This window comes from Ambystoma mexicanum, chromosome 3p (genome assembly GCF_040938575.1).
Source record: "Ambystoma mexicanum isolate Mex_15411 chromosome 3p, UKY_AmexF1_1, whole genome shotgun sequence".
NCBI classification, from domain to species: Eukaryota; Metazoa; Chordata; class Amphibia; order Caudata; family Ambystomatidae; genus Ambystoma; species Ambystoma mexicanum.
The window spans coordinates 919,923,694-919,941,399 of NC_090925.1; the positions used below are offsets into that span (position 1 = coordinate 919,923,694).

The 17,706-nt window shown below is 45.8% G+C and overlaps 1 protein-coding gene across 5 annotated transcripts in view; it reads right to left on the reverse strand.

Moving 5' to 3' along the window:
• Positions 1-17,706, reverse strand: part of MATN4 (matrilin 4) — a 165,340-nt gene that overhangs the window by 114,206 nt on the left and 33,428 nt on the right. For 2 of the 5 annotated variants that reach the window (XM_069652205.1, XM_069652202.1), the window contains exon 3: positions 11,316-11,406. In XM_069652205.1, the coding sequence (XP_069508306.1) occupies positions 11,316-11,379 (64 nt within the window). In that variant the 5' untranslated portion in view covers positions 11,380-11,406. Of the gene's footprint in view, positions 1-11,315; positions 11,421-17,706 lie in introns of all 5 variants that reach the window. The other 3 variants (XM_069652206.1, XM_069652203.1, XM_069652204.1) reach the window with 2 other exon arrangements.

The window sequence follows — 17,706 nt, forward strand, 5'->3', positions numbered from 1 at the left end:
TTATACCCAGGACTGAGAATCCAATAACAGAGACATTAACAAATCATCAATGAGTGTGGGAACCCTTTAAACTCAATACTGAGAAATCCATGGATGAAAAGGCCTGGGAAAAACTCATAGATGGAGGGCAGGAAACCTTTAAGGATTGTGCCACAGGAAGAGGCTTTGGGCAAAAGGGCCACCTCTATTTTGGAACCCCTAGAAGCCTACACTTAATTTCTGTTATTTGGTTATTTTTCCCAAGAGTCATGGAGATTCTTTCAGTTCCTATGATGCCATATTGTCTCCATTCGTGTGTTTATGTGTCATGAGTTATCTCTCAAAATAAAGACATTTAGCCTTACTTTATACTAGCGGTACCACCCGGTGTTGCCCGGGTCTATAGCTGACATGCACGTGGGGGTTTGCTATAGCCTTGTGTATGTTTTATTGTGTCATATGTTCCTATTATTGAAAAATTGCAAAATCGGCAATCTCCCGAAATTGCCTATACTGATAGAACAGGGCCGAACCCCGCTCCACCCCTATGCAGGGCGAATGGGTGGGGTTGGTAAAATTTTACCATCGCCTGTACACCTCGGACTGGTATGCCAACCTTGTGTCCTTACTTCCTATTTTTGGAAAAGTAGCAAAATCGTTTATCTCCGGAAATCGCCTATACTGATATCACAGGATTGGACCCGCCCTGTGCAGGGCGAATGGGTGTGGTTGGTCAAATTTCACCTTCGCCAGTACACCCCAGACTAGTATGCCAACCTTGGGCCAAAATATCAGCCCACCAACTGTTGTGGGGGTGAAGCCAACAATCTCAAAATCGGCAATATCCTAAAATCGCCTATACTGATAGTACAGGGCCGTACCCTGGCCTGTGCAGGGCGAACGGGTGGGGTTGGTGAAATGTCACTATCACCAGTACACCCAGACTGGTATGCCGACCTTGGGCCAAAATTCCAGCCCACCTACTGTTATGGGGCTAGAGCCAACTCCGAACACGCAAACACACTTTCACAAATATATATATATATATTGGAGACCTTAGAACGTACATGATTTAGGGTTCCCTGCGCGCAATTTTAAACATTCACACGGCAGAGGGGAAAAGGAACGAGTAAAGAAAGGTAAACTTGCTTTTACTCTTTCAATTTCATGTCCATCTTGTGAAAAGGTGAACCCTGCCAATAAAGTACACTTTGTAGATGGCATTTACTAATGAATTCCTATCGAATCTGCCTGGTCTTTAGAAGGTGCAGGTGCTAAACCAAGGAGGATTCCATAGGAATCCATTTGTCTCATGCCTGCATGAAACCTCCACTCTGTTCCCTTTCACCACCTCGTCACCGTTTGGCTTGGGCATTAAATGGAGATATGAAAGCAATGCGCTTTGCTTTTGTGCCTCCACTTAATGAACCCCAACTTTATAATGAAGGTGTGTGTGAAACTGCCATGGGTTTTCCCCCCAGTGCCAAGGCCTTTTTTGGTGATTTTGGTACATCGCCATTCAATGCCTTCTAACGTTTTCTGTTTCATTAACCCCTTAAGTGCCAAGGATGAGATATCTCGTCCTTGGCAACAGGGAGGTAATCCCAAGGACGAGATACCGCGCCCTTGGCACTTAAGGTGTTAAAAATTACATTTTCGTATACTTGATCCCTGTCACGTTCCTGACAGTGCCCTAAAAAGTGGTCTTGTTTCACAACAAAGCATATCTATATGTCCTCATTTGGAGGAAAGGATTATGTTGTGTGATCCCATCCCAAAGTTCCCAGGTACCTTGCCTAGGAAATTTGCACCCCTGTGGTGTCATGCATACCGACGGTTAAGAGAGAGTAGTTGTTTAAAGTGGCTACTTTATACATGTGTTTTCCACCTTTATGTCATGTGTTTCAATGCAAGCATGATAGTTCATTGGGTTAAGGCGCCTATCGTTGAGAACTGTGTGTAATCTGAAAACTATTCTTTTAAAGCCAGGCTGGGAAGCGTTAGACCCGGTAGATGTTTCTATTTCCATTGGCGATTTTAATCATGCATTTGCAAAGACTTAGCAGTGATGCTTAACACAGATTCATGGGAGTGAAGATCTTCCACTGCAGATTGAGAAGATGGGTACCTGGAAAACCTCCTACTAAAATCATATCTCCGTGAAATGTATACGCTGGCATACCTTGGCATCACCTTCTGGGCCTGGCATACCTTGACCTCACCTTCTGGGGCATTGTGTGGCATCAACTTTACAATAATTTGGAATCTTTGCAAACTACAAATTTCCCAAAGGTTATCAGTTAACCCAATACTGGTTTGCCCAGGTGTAATCACTGAGTGTACAAGCATTTTGCCGAGGATGTACAGGTTCCAGGAAGCTCTTGCTTCCTGATTCCTGTTTGTGCGAAGCAGGAGCTGGAGTGCTGGGAGGAAACTTCAGGACCTGGGCAGAAGGTAGATGTATGTGAATTATTTAAATATGTGTATGGATGCTTGAATGCTCGTCTTATTTTGTATTTGTATTTTATTAGGGTTTATATAGCGCTTTACTAGGATGGGTTCTCATGTGAATTGGCTGGTGCATGCTGTGTGTGAGTGTTTTGTGACTGTGTGTGTTTGTTTGTGCTGGACCGTGGAGCTGATTTACGCGGGGGGGTTGTAAAACAACAGCATTTTCAGAAATGCCGTTGTTGCACTACTTCCCTCCACACCGGCGAAAGTCAGTTCTCCTTCAATGTGATTATGTGTGTATGCGAGGCGCTGGAGGGGGTGGTGGTGGTGGAAGTCAAGATATTTTCTACTAGACGTCTATCATAGATGTCCATTAAAAAAATGGCCTGTCAATCCCCTGGGCCCCCAGCATCTCACACAAGCTCACAATCAGTGTGATTATGTGTGTAGGCAAGGTCCTAGGGGGGCCTAACCAGCAGGCATGGTATTTTTTACTAGACATCTATCATAGATGTCCAGAAAAACAAATACCATGTCTCTCCCCTGGATTCCACAGCATCTCACACATGCACACAATCAATGTAGTTATCGGTGTATGTGAGGCGATGGGGGCTGCAGGTGGCAGGCATGCTATTTTTTTACTGGACATGTATGCAAGCTACTGAGGGGCTCAGTACCATGCCTGCCACCTGGAGCCCCCATCGCCTCACATACCCACTGGAAGTAATGTCATGTCAATCTCAGGTCAACACAGTCACCAGTTCCTGGGCCTCCTTACACAGTAACAATGTTCAGGTTCCCCCTTGACAGTGGTTAGTATGCGCTCCAATCCTTCTAATCATAGATATAGCTGTGCGTCTGCAAAGGCACAGTCAAAGGAGGAGTTGCTCTTCTACTTTTGGAGGGAGTGAGCAGGGTCTTTTCTTTTCTGTGTTGGAATTTAAGAGGGCATTATGCTGCCCTTTATTAGGGTCCTGATTCCTATCCTCCGTCTCACCTTACTACTACTCCTCTCGACATGACCCTCCTTGGTGTGGCGCCACATGCCCCTTCCTCCTTCCAGTATGGGCTCAGCCCCTTGTGATCTAGAACTCGCCTCTACCCCATGCCAAAGGTGGTCTGTGCCTGCGCAAGCCATGTTCTGGCTCGCAATTGCCTCACTCGTTCTGTGTGCTTTCTCCTGCTCTGCAGTCCCTTCCAAATGTTTCCTCTTGCCACCCCCTGATGGGCTCCACCTTCTGCTTCCTGATATTTCTCTGTCCTCCTGGTGATTTTTGATGCCATCTCCTGGTGTTGTCATCCAGCTGTCTTCTAATATTCTCCCCTTTACATGTCCTGATGTTCTAATCCTGCCATGTTATAATGTTCTCCTCTTGCCACCTTTTGATGTTCTCCTCTTGCCACATCGCAATGTTCTTCTCCTGCCACCCCCTTACGTTACTTATCTCTCTCTGTCTCCCACCCACTCCTCACTCCCTCTCCCTCTCCTGGCTTCCATCCTGAATCTCCAACATGCTCCAAACACTGACCTTGACTGTGTCCAAATGCCTGCATTCCCTGCCCCAGACCAGCCTATTGGTCCCCTCAGTAAATAAGTAACTAGGGCCATCCTTCGGACATTTGTTTCACCTGGGCCTGTTTATGAAGGAGTGGTTGGGATTGTCTACTTGGGTGTAGAACAACAAATAAGTCAGGTGTGAGCAATAGGGGCTGGGGCGTCTGAGCGGGGACCCACAAACTGCAGTATTAACTACCTGGTCACCCATCATTGTCTTTCCTCATGGGTCTGATTGTTGACCCAAAGACTCATGAATGTCGCTGATTCGCTTCCCTGTGCATGCCCCTTCCTTGCAAACGCGAGTTAAACATGAGAGTGGGAGACTGCTCTCGTTTCAACTACCCTATGGAATCCGAATGTGCTTAGTTTTAGAGCGCAATGCGGGAATGGGGTTTTTGTCTTGCAAGTGGGCGTTCATGGACAAACAGGGCCACATGCACGTTGGTGACTGTCTCAGACATAAGATTCCACCTTCTTAAACGGACAGTCATTTTATGGTTGTTCCTGTGGCAGTGCCTTCCCTACTGATGGGTACTAAGTAGGGATGACCATGGGGAACTTCCCAAATGATCCCTAGACTTCACCCTCGTCCACTAACTTGCAGAGGTGCTCAACCCTCCTCTGTGACCGGACTAGATGTCCCTAAAGTAAGGCAAGGAATTTCGTCACACATATGTGCCACAAAATTACTGAAACCATTGTTACAGAACAGAAAGGGAATGGGCGTTCTGAACTGAGAATATCTGGTTGGCATAGCAATGGGTAATGCTGTGTCTTGAAACTGCCAAATCACTAAAATCTCTTTTTCCAAACCTCTCACCCCACCCACTCACCCTATACCCTCCTTCCCTACCCACCAATCCCCACCCTCTGTACCCTCACACACCCTACCACCACCCACCCTGCCTCCACTCGCTCTACCCCACCACCCTTTCTACCTCTAGTCTCTCTACCCCACCTTACCCACACTGACCCACCCTAAACCCACTTTCTCTACCCCAAACACTGACCCACCCAACCTGCTCCCACTAGCCCCACCCACTCTAGCCCCACTCACCCTACCTCTACTATCTCTACCCACTCCCATCCAGCAATCTCTCTACACCCACCACCCTCTCTACACCACCCTACCTCCACTCTATCCCCACCCACCCTCTCTACACCGCCCTACCTCCATTCTCTCTACCCCCACTCACACACCCTACCTCGACTCTCTCTAACCCCACTCACCCACCATATCCCCAGTCTCTCTACCCCCACTCACCCACCCTACACCCACACTCTCTAACCACACCCACCCACCTACACTTTCTCTACCCTCAACCACCCACCCTACCTCCACTCTCTCTACCCCACCCTACCTCCACTCTCTCTACCCCACTCTACTTCCACTCTCTCTACACCCACCCACCCTAATTCCACTCTCTCTACCCCCTCCCACCACCATACTTCCACTCTCTCTAGCCCCACCCAACCACCCTACTTCCACTCTCTCTAACCCCACCCACCCTACCTCCACTCTCTCTACCCTTACCGACCCACCCTATGTCTACTCTCGCTACCCAACCCCACCCACCTCCCACCCCTTTACCCCACCCTACTCCCACTCTCTCATCCCCCACCCGCCCTACCCACTCTCTCTCTAGCCCCCACCCAACTTTCTCTACAACCCACCCACCCTCACAACCCTCTCTCATCCTTCTTCTAACACTCTTGCTTTATTTCTTACTCACTCACTCTCATCCTTTCTCGCTCATATTTCCTCTTGCCCATCAGCAATGGCAGCCTGTGTCAATTGTTTCCTCCCTTGCTCTAATCGCCTTCCTTCTCATTCTCTTGGGACACCTGCACTCCTTATTGCATCCTCCTTTGACACTCTGCACTCTCCTACTTGCAGCCTGGCGCCTATAAATGCAAAAACCAGCAGGAAACACCCAAACTATTGGCATTGCCAATCCTTGTTTCCTTTTGCGGTTGCTGGTGACATTATAGATAAGTCGAGTTTCCGGCAGATGTCACTCGGAACCCGTTGGTGGAATAGCTTCCGGTTGTTGATAGTTACTAGTTTACAATCCCATAATTGAGTTTTAAGGCGGAACCCAATGCAGTCTGAAATGTGCAATTAGATTGAAGCGAAAAGTTATACATGTCCATGAGCTGGAAACTGTAAAATGGCGGAACCCCACATTTCTAATCATTTGAATATGCATACTACCAAGTACGAACAGATCCGAGCTAATAAAAGGTGTGATGCATTGTGAGCTGATAGTGCCAATGGCAGTGAAGAGGATTTGTGCAACGCATCTTAAGTGGGAAGACGAGCTGAAAAGCGGAATGAGCTGCAGGTTAGAAAGCTGTAGTGTGTCAAAGGAGGGCATTTCAATAGCAACAGGCTGCATGAGGCATCAGGTCCAGCACTTTCCCTAGCATTGCCTGACAACTACACCATCCTCAGAATGGATAGATGTGGAGCCCGAGGTGGTGGACTAGCCATCATCGCCAAAACTAAGCTTGGTATGAGACTCACTCCTTCTCCAACCATTGAATCCTGTGAGATAATGTCTACTAAGATTCCCACAGCTAACTCTCAAACTCTCAACCTCCACTTGATATATAGACCTCCTGGTTCCATCAAGACCTTCATAGAAGACTTATCTACCAACTTATCTACCATCCTTTCAGAAAACCTCAAAGAAACTACCCAATCAGTATTACTTGGTGACCTTAATATTGGCTTCAACGATCTCAATGACATACAAGCCCTAGCAGCATCCAACGTTCTGACTGAACTACGTTACACCCAAAGAGTGTTCGAGCCTACGCACATCAAAGGGAGAACACTAGATTGGGTTGCTGACCATAATTGCAAAATCTCTACCCTTACTATCTCACCTCAAATATGGACAGATCACCATCTGATATCCTTCTCCTTGGACACTACAACCCCTAAACAGCAAAAACCCTGTGCACCACATGCACTCACCAGGAACAAAAAAAAATATGACACTAGACAAACTACTTCCCGGTATCATTCCCACTTTGAACGCTCTACCGAATAACCTTAGCCCTAATGACCTAGTGGAAGAATTTAATAAAATTATGAATAAAACTCTTGATGATATCACTCCACTAAAGCTTAGAAACAGTAAACCGCAGTGCCACCTGAATAATTGGTTCACCCCTCTTCTAAAAAATCTTAGACTAGAAAAAAGAAAATGGGAAACTACTTGGAAAGCTCACCCCAAGCAGGAAAACAAACTGAAATTAATTAATATTTCATCCCAATATAAAAAAGAAATCATCTCAGCTAAACAAGAGACCTACAACAATAGAATCACACAAGCCAATTCAAGTACGAAAGAATTCTTCTCCATACTTAGAGAACTGGAAAATCCGATAACGCCTCAAGACAACTGCCTTAAAGATAAAAAATGGTGCTCCGAAATCCAGCATGCACTAGCTAATAAAGTCCTAAACCTCCAAAAGAAAATAGAACAGAAAAGAGAGACATTAGCCACTTCCACACTGCCCACTACTAAAACGCCATCCAACTCTAAACCATCCACCCAATTCTACTTCTCCAAAGTCTCCATATTAGAGGTGGAGAAAGTAATACTTGGGTTAAAACCATCCAATTGCAAAGGAGACCTCTGTCCAGCACAACTCATCAAAGATGCTGCACAAGACCTAGCACCTTTTATCTCCAAGCTGATTAACGCCTCCTTTACCACGGGCAGCATCCCGAATAACCTAAAAGGGTCCTGGGTGCTCCCACTCCTCAAAAAGCAAACCTTAGACCCGGCTATACCCACTAATTATAGAACGTTTACAACTGTACCGTTCCTCTTGAAGATTCTGGATAAGGTGGCATACATCCAAATCCAGAACTTCCTGGAACAAAATCAACTATTAGGCTCCCGTCAATCCGGTTTCCGCCCACTGCACGGCACAGAAACCGCATTGATTGACCTAAAAGCCCAAATAGACAAATTACGAGACTCCGGAAAACCAGCACTGCTCCACCTATTAGATTTATCCGCAGCATTTGACTTAGTGGATCAGAAAGTATTGTGTAACCACTTAGATACAGCAGCTCACTTCTCCACTGAGGCCATAGTGTGGATCCAATCATTCCTCAGTAACCGCACCATGAGAGTCTTCTCCCCTACAGCAGCCGCAGACCCCATACCCATCAGCTGCGGTGTGCCACAGGGATCATGCGTCTCACTAACGCTATACAACATTTTCACTAAGCCCTTGTTTGATGACCTGGATCATCTGGGTATCACGTATACTAATTACGCTGACGATACCCAGATCCTCCTCCCACTCACAGGGGACTATGGAAAGGACTCAGCATTGGTGAACATAATTTACAGCATCGTTCAGGCATGGATGGCAACCCATGGCTTATGCCTGAACGATGATAAAACCGAGTTTCTCTTCTTAGGTACCACCTCCCTCATCAATAAACTAAGTACAAACTACTCTTCCTTCATCATCGATGAAAATTGCATACAAGTAGCCAAAGAAGTAAAAACGCTAGGTATTTACCTTGACTCTACCTTATCATTCTCCAAACAGGTAAATACCCTAGCCTCTTCAACAGCTTACACTTGTAAACTAATTAGAGCAGGAAAACAATTCTTATCTCAACACAGCTGCCTAACATTAGCCAGAGCCCTAATCATCTCCAAATTAGACTACTGTAACGCTCTGTACATCGGACCCTCTAAATCCACCATCAACAAAATTGAGACACAGCTAAATAATGCCCTCCGAGCAGCATTGAACATTCCCAAGAGAGAACACATATCAGAAACAAGAAGGAAATATAAATGTTTTTCCACCTTTGAGAAAATCAGACTCAAAACTGAATCCCTCACACATAAATCACTTCACAATAAAGCCCCACAATACTTAAAGGACAGATTCACTAGAACACACTCCACAAGACAAACAAGACTAGCCAATACCAGGCGCCTTCAAGTACCCCACTTTAAACTAGCTACTATAGGCGGAGCCAGCTTCCTAAGTCAAAGCTGCTCAACTTTGGAATTAATTACCTACCACTGTGAGACTAGAACAATCTTTTACCAAATTCAGGAAAAATGTGATTAACTGGTTGATGACAACAAATGCTAAATGAATGTTTAACTTGCTCCCCCTGCCTCTTTCACATGCCTGATACAAATGTTACTTGTCACATGTAGTACATGTCTGTAATGTATGTCCTTGTAACCTGTAACCTGTAACCTTGCTCCAAGTTGTACATCTTCTTACCTGTTGCGCCCTTATACCCTAGGGTCTGGTGCGCATAATAAATACTAAACAAACAAACAAACAACAAGGTGACTATTCTAAAAGTAGTGGACTTCATTGGGTAACGTGTGCAGACTAATGAATACTATGCAGGTGTTGGTTAGGAGTGCTCATGGCAATGTGTGCATTATCTTATTACTTTGATACCTGCCCCTGCAAAGCCAGGGTCTAGTAAGAGAAGGCAGTGAGGGGGTTTAAACTGTGCACCCCGGGCCTGCATGTTAGACTGGCAAGGTCCATTATTCAACACCAGGCTGTGGTATTGCTGGCCTAGGGTTTGCGATCGGACAGGATCCATGTCTACAGAATCGCATGAATACACTGCGGTGCTCTATTTCATAAAAAACACATACATCTACGCCATTTTATAGAAAATGTTGTTCCCAAATTTCCGATTCATGAACTGCCATTTTTTCAATCCCCCTCATACATCCCATTGGCGCCCAGTTACCAACGCCTAGAACCTACTGTAAACTACACTACCCTGTTCCCTTCCTATTTATTTGGGGGATATTTTCGTTTTCGATCACAAACTCCATTTTCGTAATGCTCCTTTTCGGTAAAAAAAATGTTTTTAAAACACATGGGGCCTCATTACGTGTTTGGAGGTAGCCATGGAGCTATTAGCTCCATGACTGCCTCCAAACCGGCCTCCTTTACTGGGTTCCTGCAATGGGGATTTACCGGGTTACACCGACATAGGAGGACCCGGTAAATCATCCTTGCAGGAACCATTCCCCATTCCCATTGAGCCCCCACAGGGCTCAATGGGAATGGGGAGGGAGGTAACAACGGGCACATTATGAGTGTCCCGTTGTTACCTCCCTCTTCCCCTCGCGGGATTTGGAAAAGATGCCTGGTTTTACCATGCGTCTAATCCGGTTCCCGCGAAGGGAACCTCGTAATCGGCCCTGACGGAAGGAAGGGGGCTGGTCCCGTTCTGGCCCCCTTCATTCCGTCAGCGCCTGCCTCGTAATGAGGCCCATGGACTCTTTACAAGAACTCAGTCAGGAACAAAAGCGTATCTGCTGTACAATTTATTTTGCTTTCTGTATTCTAGTCAACAAAAAGAGCATGGTCAGCTTTAGTTAACAGTTTCCTAACGTGCTGCATGCGGCATGCCAGATTTCTACACCTATGCGCTGCAGTATGAGGTGTGCTGCAATTACACATTTAAATCGTAGTCAACACCAGAGGCCTAGCCAGGATTGTCTAACAATTGGGGCCTGAGGCTAATCTAGTTGGGCCGCAGTGACATTAAACACCTGTAAATGCCCACACAGCGCTGTTGAGTGGGCGTTTACAGATTTTAGGTGGGCCTTGCCCGCTCAGTACATCAACCACTGAAGGGCTGCGGTCTGAGTGGACACTGAGTGGATTCAAGCCTGTTAATATAGGCTGCAAACAGATGCAACAGCGCAATCTTACTAGCAAGTCACTTATTAAGATGTTTCCCGCCATCATGGAAAATATCTTTTCATTATGTTTGTATCATTCTCTTTGATTATTGCTAAAAGATTTCTCACAGCTCGGTTTTGCATGGTTCAGACAATTTGTGAGCTTTCCTCCCAGCAGCGCAAAAGTTAGGCGCGCGACACGAAAGCCAGTCTACGCTGCGCATGTTCGAATCCCTTGGAGGCGTTCATTTAGCCCTTCATCATTCTGAGATTGATAAACTAAGTAACATTAAATTGGGTAAGAATATCTATTATTGCAGCACTTAGTTCGCCTCATGGGGGGCTCCGCCTGCTTCTTTCAGAACAAATATCATCCTATCCTCTTGGTGATCTGCATACATGGCGGGAAGGGAGGGAGGTGCTGCAGATATGCTCTTGACATTACCATAAAAAGAATGATCCTTTTTCTTCTAATTGCTTGTTTTTTCCCCCATGTGATTTGTGAACTGATAGTTTATTGCAAAAAAATCGAATAATCTGCAGCGGTCAGTGGATCACTGATCTACAAATGAGCAGCAACAGAACTACCGTCATGGGCGGGATCTCACCTGGTCTCGCCTCCAGTGTCGTCAGGAAGAGCAGAAGCGCCGCCGAACAAAACACCCACTTCATCTTTACTTCTTGAGAAATCGTTGACTACTTTGAAAGTTTTTGTAAAAGTGAACAATAAACAAAGTAATAAAGCATTGTTAATATTTCATGATCAATCTTTTGTCCTTCATTTTACATAGTTTAAATTGTGGGCTCAGTACACGCATGCATTTTGTGAAAGTAAATCATGGAGTGATCATTTAATCCTCTACAAACAAATAGGATGCATTCTAAATCCCTTGAGATTCAATGACTGGCACCTACACGGCAAAGGAGTCGTTTGGAAATAATGTATTCACCTTTATACACAGTCTATCCTTGCCTACTCCAGCCCTGGCTCCGGTTTGGCAGTCATGGAAGTAGAATTCCGGAGTTTGCCACGGGGAACAACATATAGAGAGGCCCGAGCAAAAGAGCCACCAAATGTCCAATGTTGCCGAGCATACTCTTGCACGCCTCATGCATCCAACACTACATTGGGCCTCATTACACGGTAGGCGGTAACCATGGCACTATTAGCGCCATGCTTGCCGCCAGTACCGTACCGAGTCCGCCTTGGTGGATGGCGGAATTATCGCCCTACTCCAAGGTGAGCGGGGGCGGTAATTCCCCATTCACTAAGGCCCTTCCCCATTCCCATTTTTGCCCCGTAGGGCATAATGGGAATGGGGAAGGTGCTAATTACGGTACCGCAAACTGCGGTACCGTAATTAGCTCCGAGGTCCCTTTGCGGGTCCCGTCCTTAACGCCTGGAAAAACCAGGCGTTAAGGGAGGACCCGCAAAGGGACCTCGTAGTAAGGCGGTAAGGCTTTACCGGTACCGGTGCCCTTACCGGTACCGGTAAACCCTTACCGCCTACCGTGTAATGAGGCCCATTGTGTACTAACTTACTAATCTGCCTTAGGACGTATCCGCCTCCTCCTCTTTGCAGAACCATGGCCCACCTGACAGGGCTGACAGGCATCCATGCTATCACAAAACATTCTCCCCCCACCGCATCTCTACCGCCCTGTGTCTACTTTCCGCTTTCCTCTCCGTTTTCCCCCTCCTCGCATGTTTTCTTTCTTCCAGCAGGCTAAGGTTTGGGTACACCGGGCAGTGACACAGTACACCAATCCACAGACATGCATAGGCACTCTGATACTACTTCACAGTGTAAAATGATATTAACATTGCATAACATTAGGTCCCTCCATCATCCTTTTAAAGAAAATGTTTAATAGAGCCTGATTTCCTTCAATAGAAGGAATGATCTAATAGCATAACAGCAGCCATTACATGCATTTTCCTGATTTACCGCCGTTTCTCCTCAGAAAAGGCTTCTTACTCTGGAAGTGATCATTTAGTGTTTGGTACAGATAGAGATGGTGGGCTGTGATCACTTCCAGTATACATTATAGTCATAATATATGGGATGAAGTACCCCCTACTGTATGTTATACAGATATTCCCAGTGCAAGGTAAATGCTGCGTTCCTTTATAAGGGCACGTAACTTTGAGGGGACTTGTAATGTTGTTTTTATGTATGGTAGCGGGTATTTGATTGCTTATAATACATGGCCCCCTCCCATTGTCATCCCTTTTAATATCTGGCCTCTGGCTTAATATAATGTAAGAGATCATTCAGTTGCTAACACATATTATTAACGTTGACATTGGATTAAAAAATAATAACTAGCAACTAGTACCCGTTTGCCGAATGGGTTCTGTTGGCAGACATAACAATATTCTCATCAATTGATGAAGATCAATTATCCTGTAGGTTGCTGTTCCGATTCGCTTATTGCTTGATGTGCTTTGCGCTCTGAAGTAAACTGCACTGAGAATGGTAGTGTTTGGCTGGCTGACATGCACTTCAGCAAATATTGGGGGAGGTGAGAGTTGGTGTGTTGCTGCATATTGAGAACTACCGTGCTTTCTCCCCACCTGTTGCCTCACCCTGGTGTGCAGTTTGTTGCGGTGCAGATGTCCCAGAAACCGTGCATTCTTAGGTTGAGGACCGGTCCTTCTATGACCACATTGATGTTTCGCTGATTTCATTCAACCGTCTCATGTGTGAAGGTTCTGAAATCTGGGGAGAGGGGTGGGGTGGCCAAATGTCATGTAGGCAATAATGTCCAGAGGGTTCCAACAGGTAACTATGCATAATTTGGTGCAGATTGGTAAACAGTGTGAAATTGTATAAGGAACACTTCGCCAAGCCACAAACCCACAAACAAATTTTGACTTGTGCTGAAATCCGGGGAGAGAGGTGGTGGGTCCAAATGTCATGTAGCCAGTAATGTCCAGAGGTTTCTAACAGGTAACAATGCAAAATTTGGTACAGATAGGGGAAACAGTGTGGAATTGTATAAGGAACAACGCTTCGCTAAGCCACAAACGCACAAATGTTCACTTTTATATATTTAGATATACAGCTTCTAATGTTTTGCTTAATGAAATGGATCGCCAAATAGTTTGTGTTTTCACATAAGTTAATAACATGCAGAGAAATTCTTGCACAAAATAACTCTATCAATGCACAAAATAAACATACTGCCATAAATAAGCAACGGTGCCGGTGCTTCCATCTCCCCACTCTCATGGAGTCCTATGGGACTCCACGGGAATGGGGAGTTACCAAATCTGTCACCTGACTTCCCGCTCCACCGGGACTTGTGATGTCCCGGTGGCACCCAGAAGTCAGGCGGTGGATTTGGTTTTTCGAGGTCACCAGCAATCCGCTGGTGGCACCAGCAGGTTACAGCAGACCTCGTAATGAGGCCCATAGTCTTGTTCAGGACACGGTTGTAATAGGTGGGTGGTCTATAGCTGCTCTCCATTGGTGGAGGTGGGTGGAATGGGGATAAAAGCTCATTATGATTGATGATGTGGATTGTTATGTAATACTTGTTGAGTGTAAAATCAATAATACATATTTCAATAAAAGAGATTGGGGTCATTACGAGTTTGGAGGTAGCCATGGTGCTATTAGCGCCATGGCTGCCTCCAAAATCGTGTCCGGGTCCCAGTTCCTTGAATGGGGACTTACCGGGCCATTCCAACCTTGGAGGACCCGGTAAGTTCCCATTCAAAATACCCATCTCCATTCGAGCCCCAATAGGGCTCAATGGGAATGGGGAGAGAGCTAATAACGGGCCCGCTAATAACGGGCCCGTTATTAGATCCCTGGTCCCTTAGCGGCTCCTGCTAAGGGCGGCTGGAAAAACCAGCCGTCCTTAGAGGGACCGGCTCAGGGACCTCGTAATGCGGCGGTAAGGGGTTAACGGCACCGGCATCCTTACCGGCGCCGTTAACCCCTTACCACTGCACTCGTAATGACCCCCATTGTGTGGGTGCATGGTAGTCTTAGTAAGAAGCATGAGCTTGGTTGTGGTAGGTTTAACCTTCAGACAGATGGTAGATTGTCAGGTTTGGAGTAGATTATAGGGAGGCCAGAACTTAGTCAAATGATGTCATCATCTAATGATGTTGTGGTTGAGTATCATGGTTAGATTGGTATATGGAGAATTCCTCTGTTGGCTAGCAGTCAACCCCAAAAGACTTTACAGAGATTTTATATTATGAAAAGTATTATGGATGCCTGCTGGTATCCACGTGACAGGTAGATAGGGATCTAGGGCAGCCCAACTGGACAGAGCGGTGACCGTTGTCCAAGAAGTGAACTATGTTAGCATGTTGCCCTGCAGTCCATGCCGATGGCGCAAATAGTAAGTATTCTCCAGAGGATCTGCAGGTTTGAATGGCAGCAAATGTTTTATCATGATTTCCAGGCATGGTTCACTGTTATCCACAAATTTGAAAGCATAGTGGCCACTTTGGAAGTGGCTGATTTTGTCACACAGTAGTGTCCAAAGCCTGATTCAAAGTCCTGCAGCAGGTTGTGGTGATCAATGTGAACCTGGAATTCAGTAGCAACAACTCGTCCAAATCGTTTGCTGCCAAAGTAAAAAGTGGGGGGTGGGGTGATGCATCGAGACACCCTCTGAGTAGAGTTCTTTTTTCTTTCAAGATGGGGTGATAGTTTGACAATCTTTTAAGTAGGTTTCGAAGGACGTTTATGAAAGGGATGTATTGTCAATGTTGAGGATGCGAGTGAGGCCTTTATTAGAGAATTATTTTAATGATTGAGGAGAGGAGTTTTTTAAATCTGTGAGCGTGATGGGATGTCATGAGATCCAGGTGAAATTATAGCTCAGTTGGAAGGGGAAAGGCAATTGTTAAGTTCAATATGTTGTCTAATGGATTAAACACTAAATGGAAATAATCTACAGCCATAGACATACTTTTATATGCTGATAACCGTAGATTGGTGAGAACTGCAGTTCCCACATGGGGGCTCTGGTAGTATCTTCATGACTTCACTGTCAGGAATTGTCTCAAATATACCATAACCCCCAGAGCTCACTATTAGGCCATCAATTCTGGGTACATTTTGTGAAATGAAAGAGGTGGTACAAAGTCCCTTGTCTGATCCTGCAGGTGGGGTGACCATGGGGTCTGGGTACCTCCCCAACCGAGAGGACAATCGGCCGGGGCAGGATCTCTGGCCCACCTGTTCCTGGCCCTCATCACAAGGCAGACGGCAGCCACTAGTGTTGGCTCATTTGTGCATCCCACCCGGCTAATCTATCACATTGTACACCAGGAAAGCTTTGGAAATGGGGCTCCAGATCAGACACTGTTTGGCCAATATGCAAAGAACGCAGGCAGGTATGGTACATGTAGCCAGGCAATTCCCCTCTAAAGCTGCCCTTCAACAGGATCTGCTAGGTTAGCTAAGGACGGATAATAGCTTCGAGGTTCTGACGCAGAAATCATTTTATAGCAATCCTAATTGTTAATCAAATGCTAGCCAGGCTACGTACAGATGGCGGACCACAAACATTTACATTTTTATTGTGGAAAAAAGAAATATGGAATGCTATTTAGGGGATAAAATGGCAGGTTTACAGGGCATACTGGATTCATTTCTACTAAATTGGACTGCTATGTACTTAAAGAATAATAACCGTTCTACGTGTGCTATGAATCCATAACAGATAGTTAATTTCTGATATTTTCTGTTGGATATCTGATTGATTTTGATTGAAATAATTAAAGTGTAAGCACAGAATTTTTAAAAAAGATTTCGGATACCTGATGTAAATATTTTCCAATGCTGAAATGATGTCTAAAAAAAAGAACTGTAGACAAATAACAAAACTCACAAATTCAAGTTGTTCATGGGCTTCTTCCCTAAAAATCAGTCAGCATCTCATATGGGGATTTGCACCACCGGTCATCTGTCCATCTGTCACTGGAACATTGATTCGGGAAGGGCCATGGACATCCAGGCAAAGTTGTTCTGCAGCCTTTGTGACTTCTGGGCCGCGTTTGATCAAACAACCTGGGTATGCACCCAAAGGCATAGACAGGGTAGGGCCTGAGCGGGTAAGGCCCATCTAAAATCTGTAAATGCCCACTCAGCAGCGCTGTGTCGCCATTGACAGAGGTTAATATCGCTGTGGTGGGCCCAACTAAATGAACTTCCGACCCCACCAGGTAGACCGCTTCTGTATGCTCCCTTTGAAACCTCAATGCCTGTTGTCTGCCTCAGTGGGTCTTAAGACTCTTCATTGAATTACACTCGGGGGCTTGGAGGGTGGTGGAATTAGGGGCGAGGCATCTGCAATGCGGTACAAAGGGTGTAAAAGAGCAATGGTGGCCACTGGAGTGAAACTGGAAATTGTTAGCGAATATGACTATTGTTGGTTTGTCTTTACCCTGTCCTTTGGGGGAAACCATGCTAAGTTCCTGACGTCAAATCAAAAGGTGCAGTACATGGCATATGCCATTGTAATCCTAAATCTTGCTGCTTCATGTAATGTCATGTAACTTGGTCTTTTATTGCATGACGTCTGGTACTGGGTAGCCTCTTCGTGCTAAGTCCTGTAGGAAAGAGTTGAGGGGTTGATGTAGTGGGAGGATAAAGAGTAAAGAACCCGAATGTGAAGTATGAATCTGTCCACATCTGCAAAACACACTTTCTGGTCAGAATCTACGCAAATTGTGTTGGGGCACTTCAGGGATGTGTTGCCAGAGGAAAGTATCAGGTGTGGCCACCCTGTTTGGTTGCTTGCTAACAACTTCGAGGTGTGAGCAGGGATTGGCCTGGGGCATAAGGAGCGGGTCAAATTGTAGAAGAAAGGTGGGCAGGGTGTGGTTTACAGAGTGTTTGGAGTGTTACAGAGCAGGAGTGTGTCTAAGTGGCTGGTGCACTGCATGATGCGTGTGGCCGGCCAGGGTTGGCATCGTACCGGGGAAAATTAAACGATGAACAAGTGGGGGGGGGGAGAAGTAGTGGA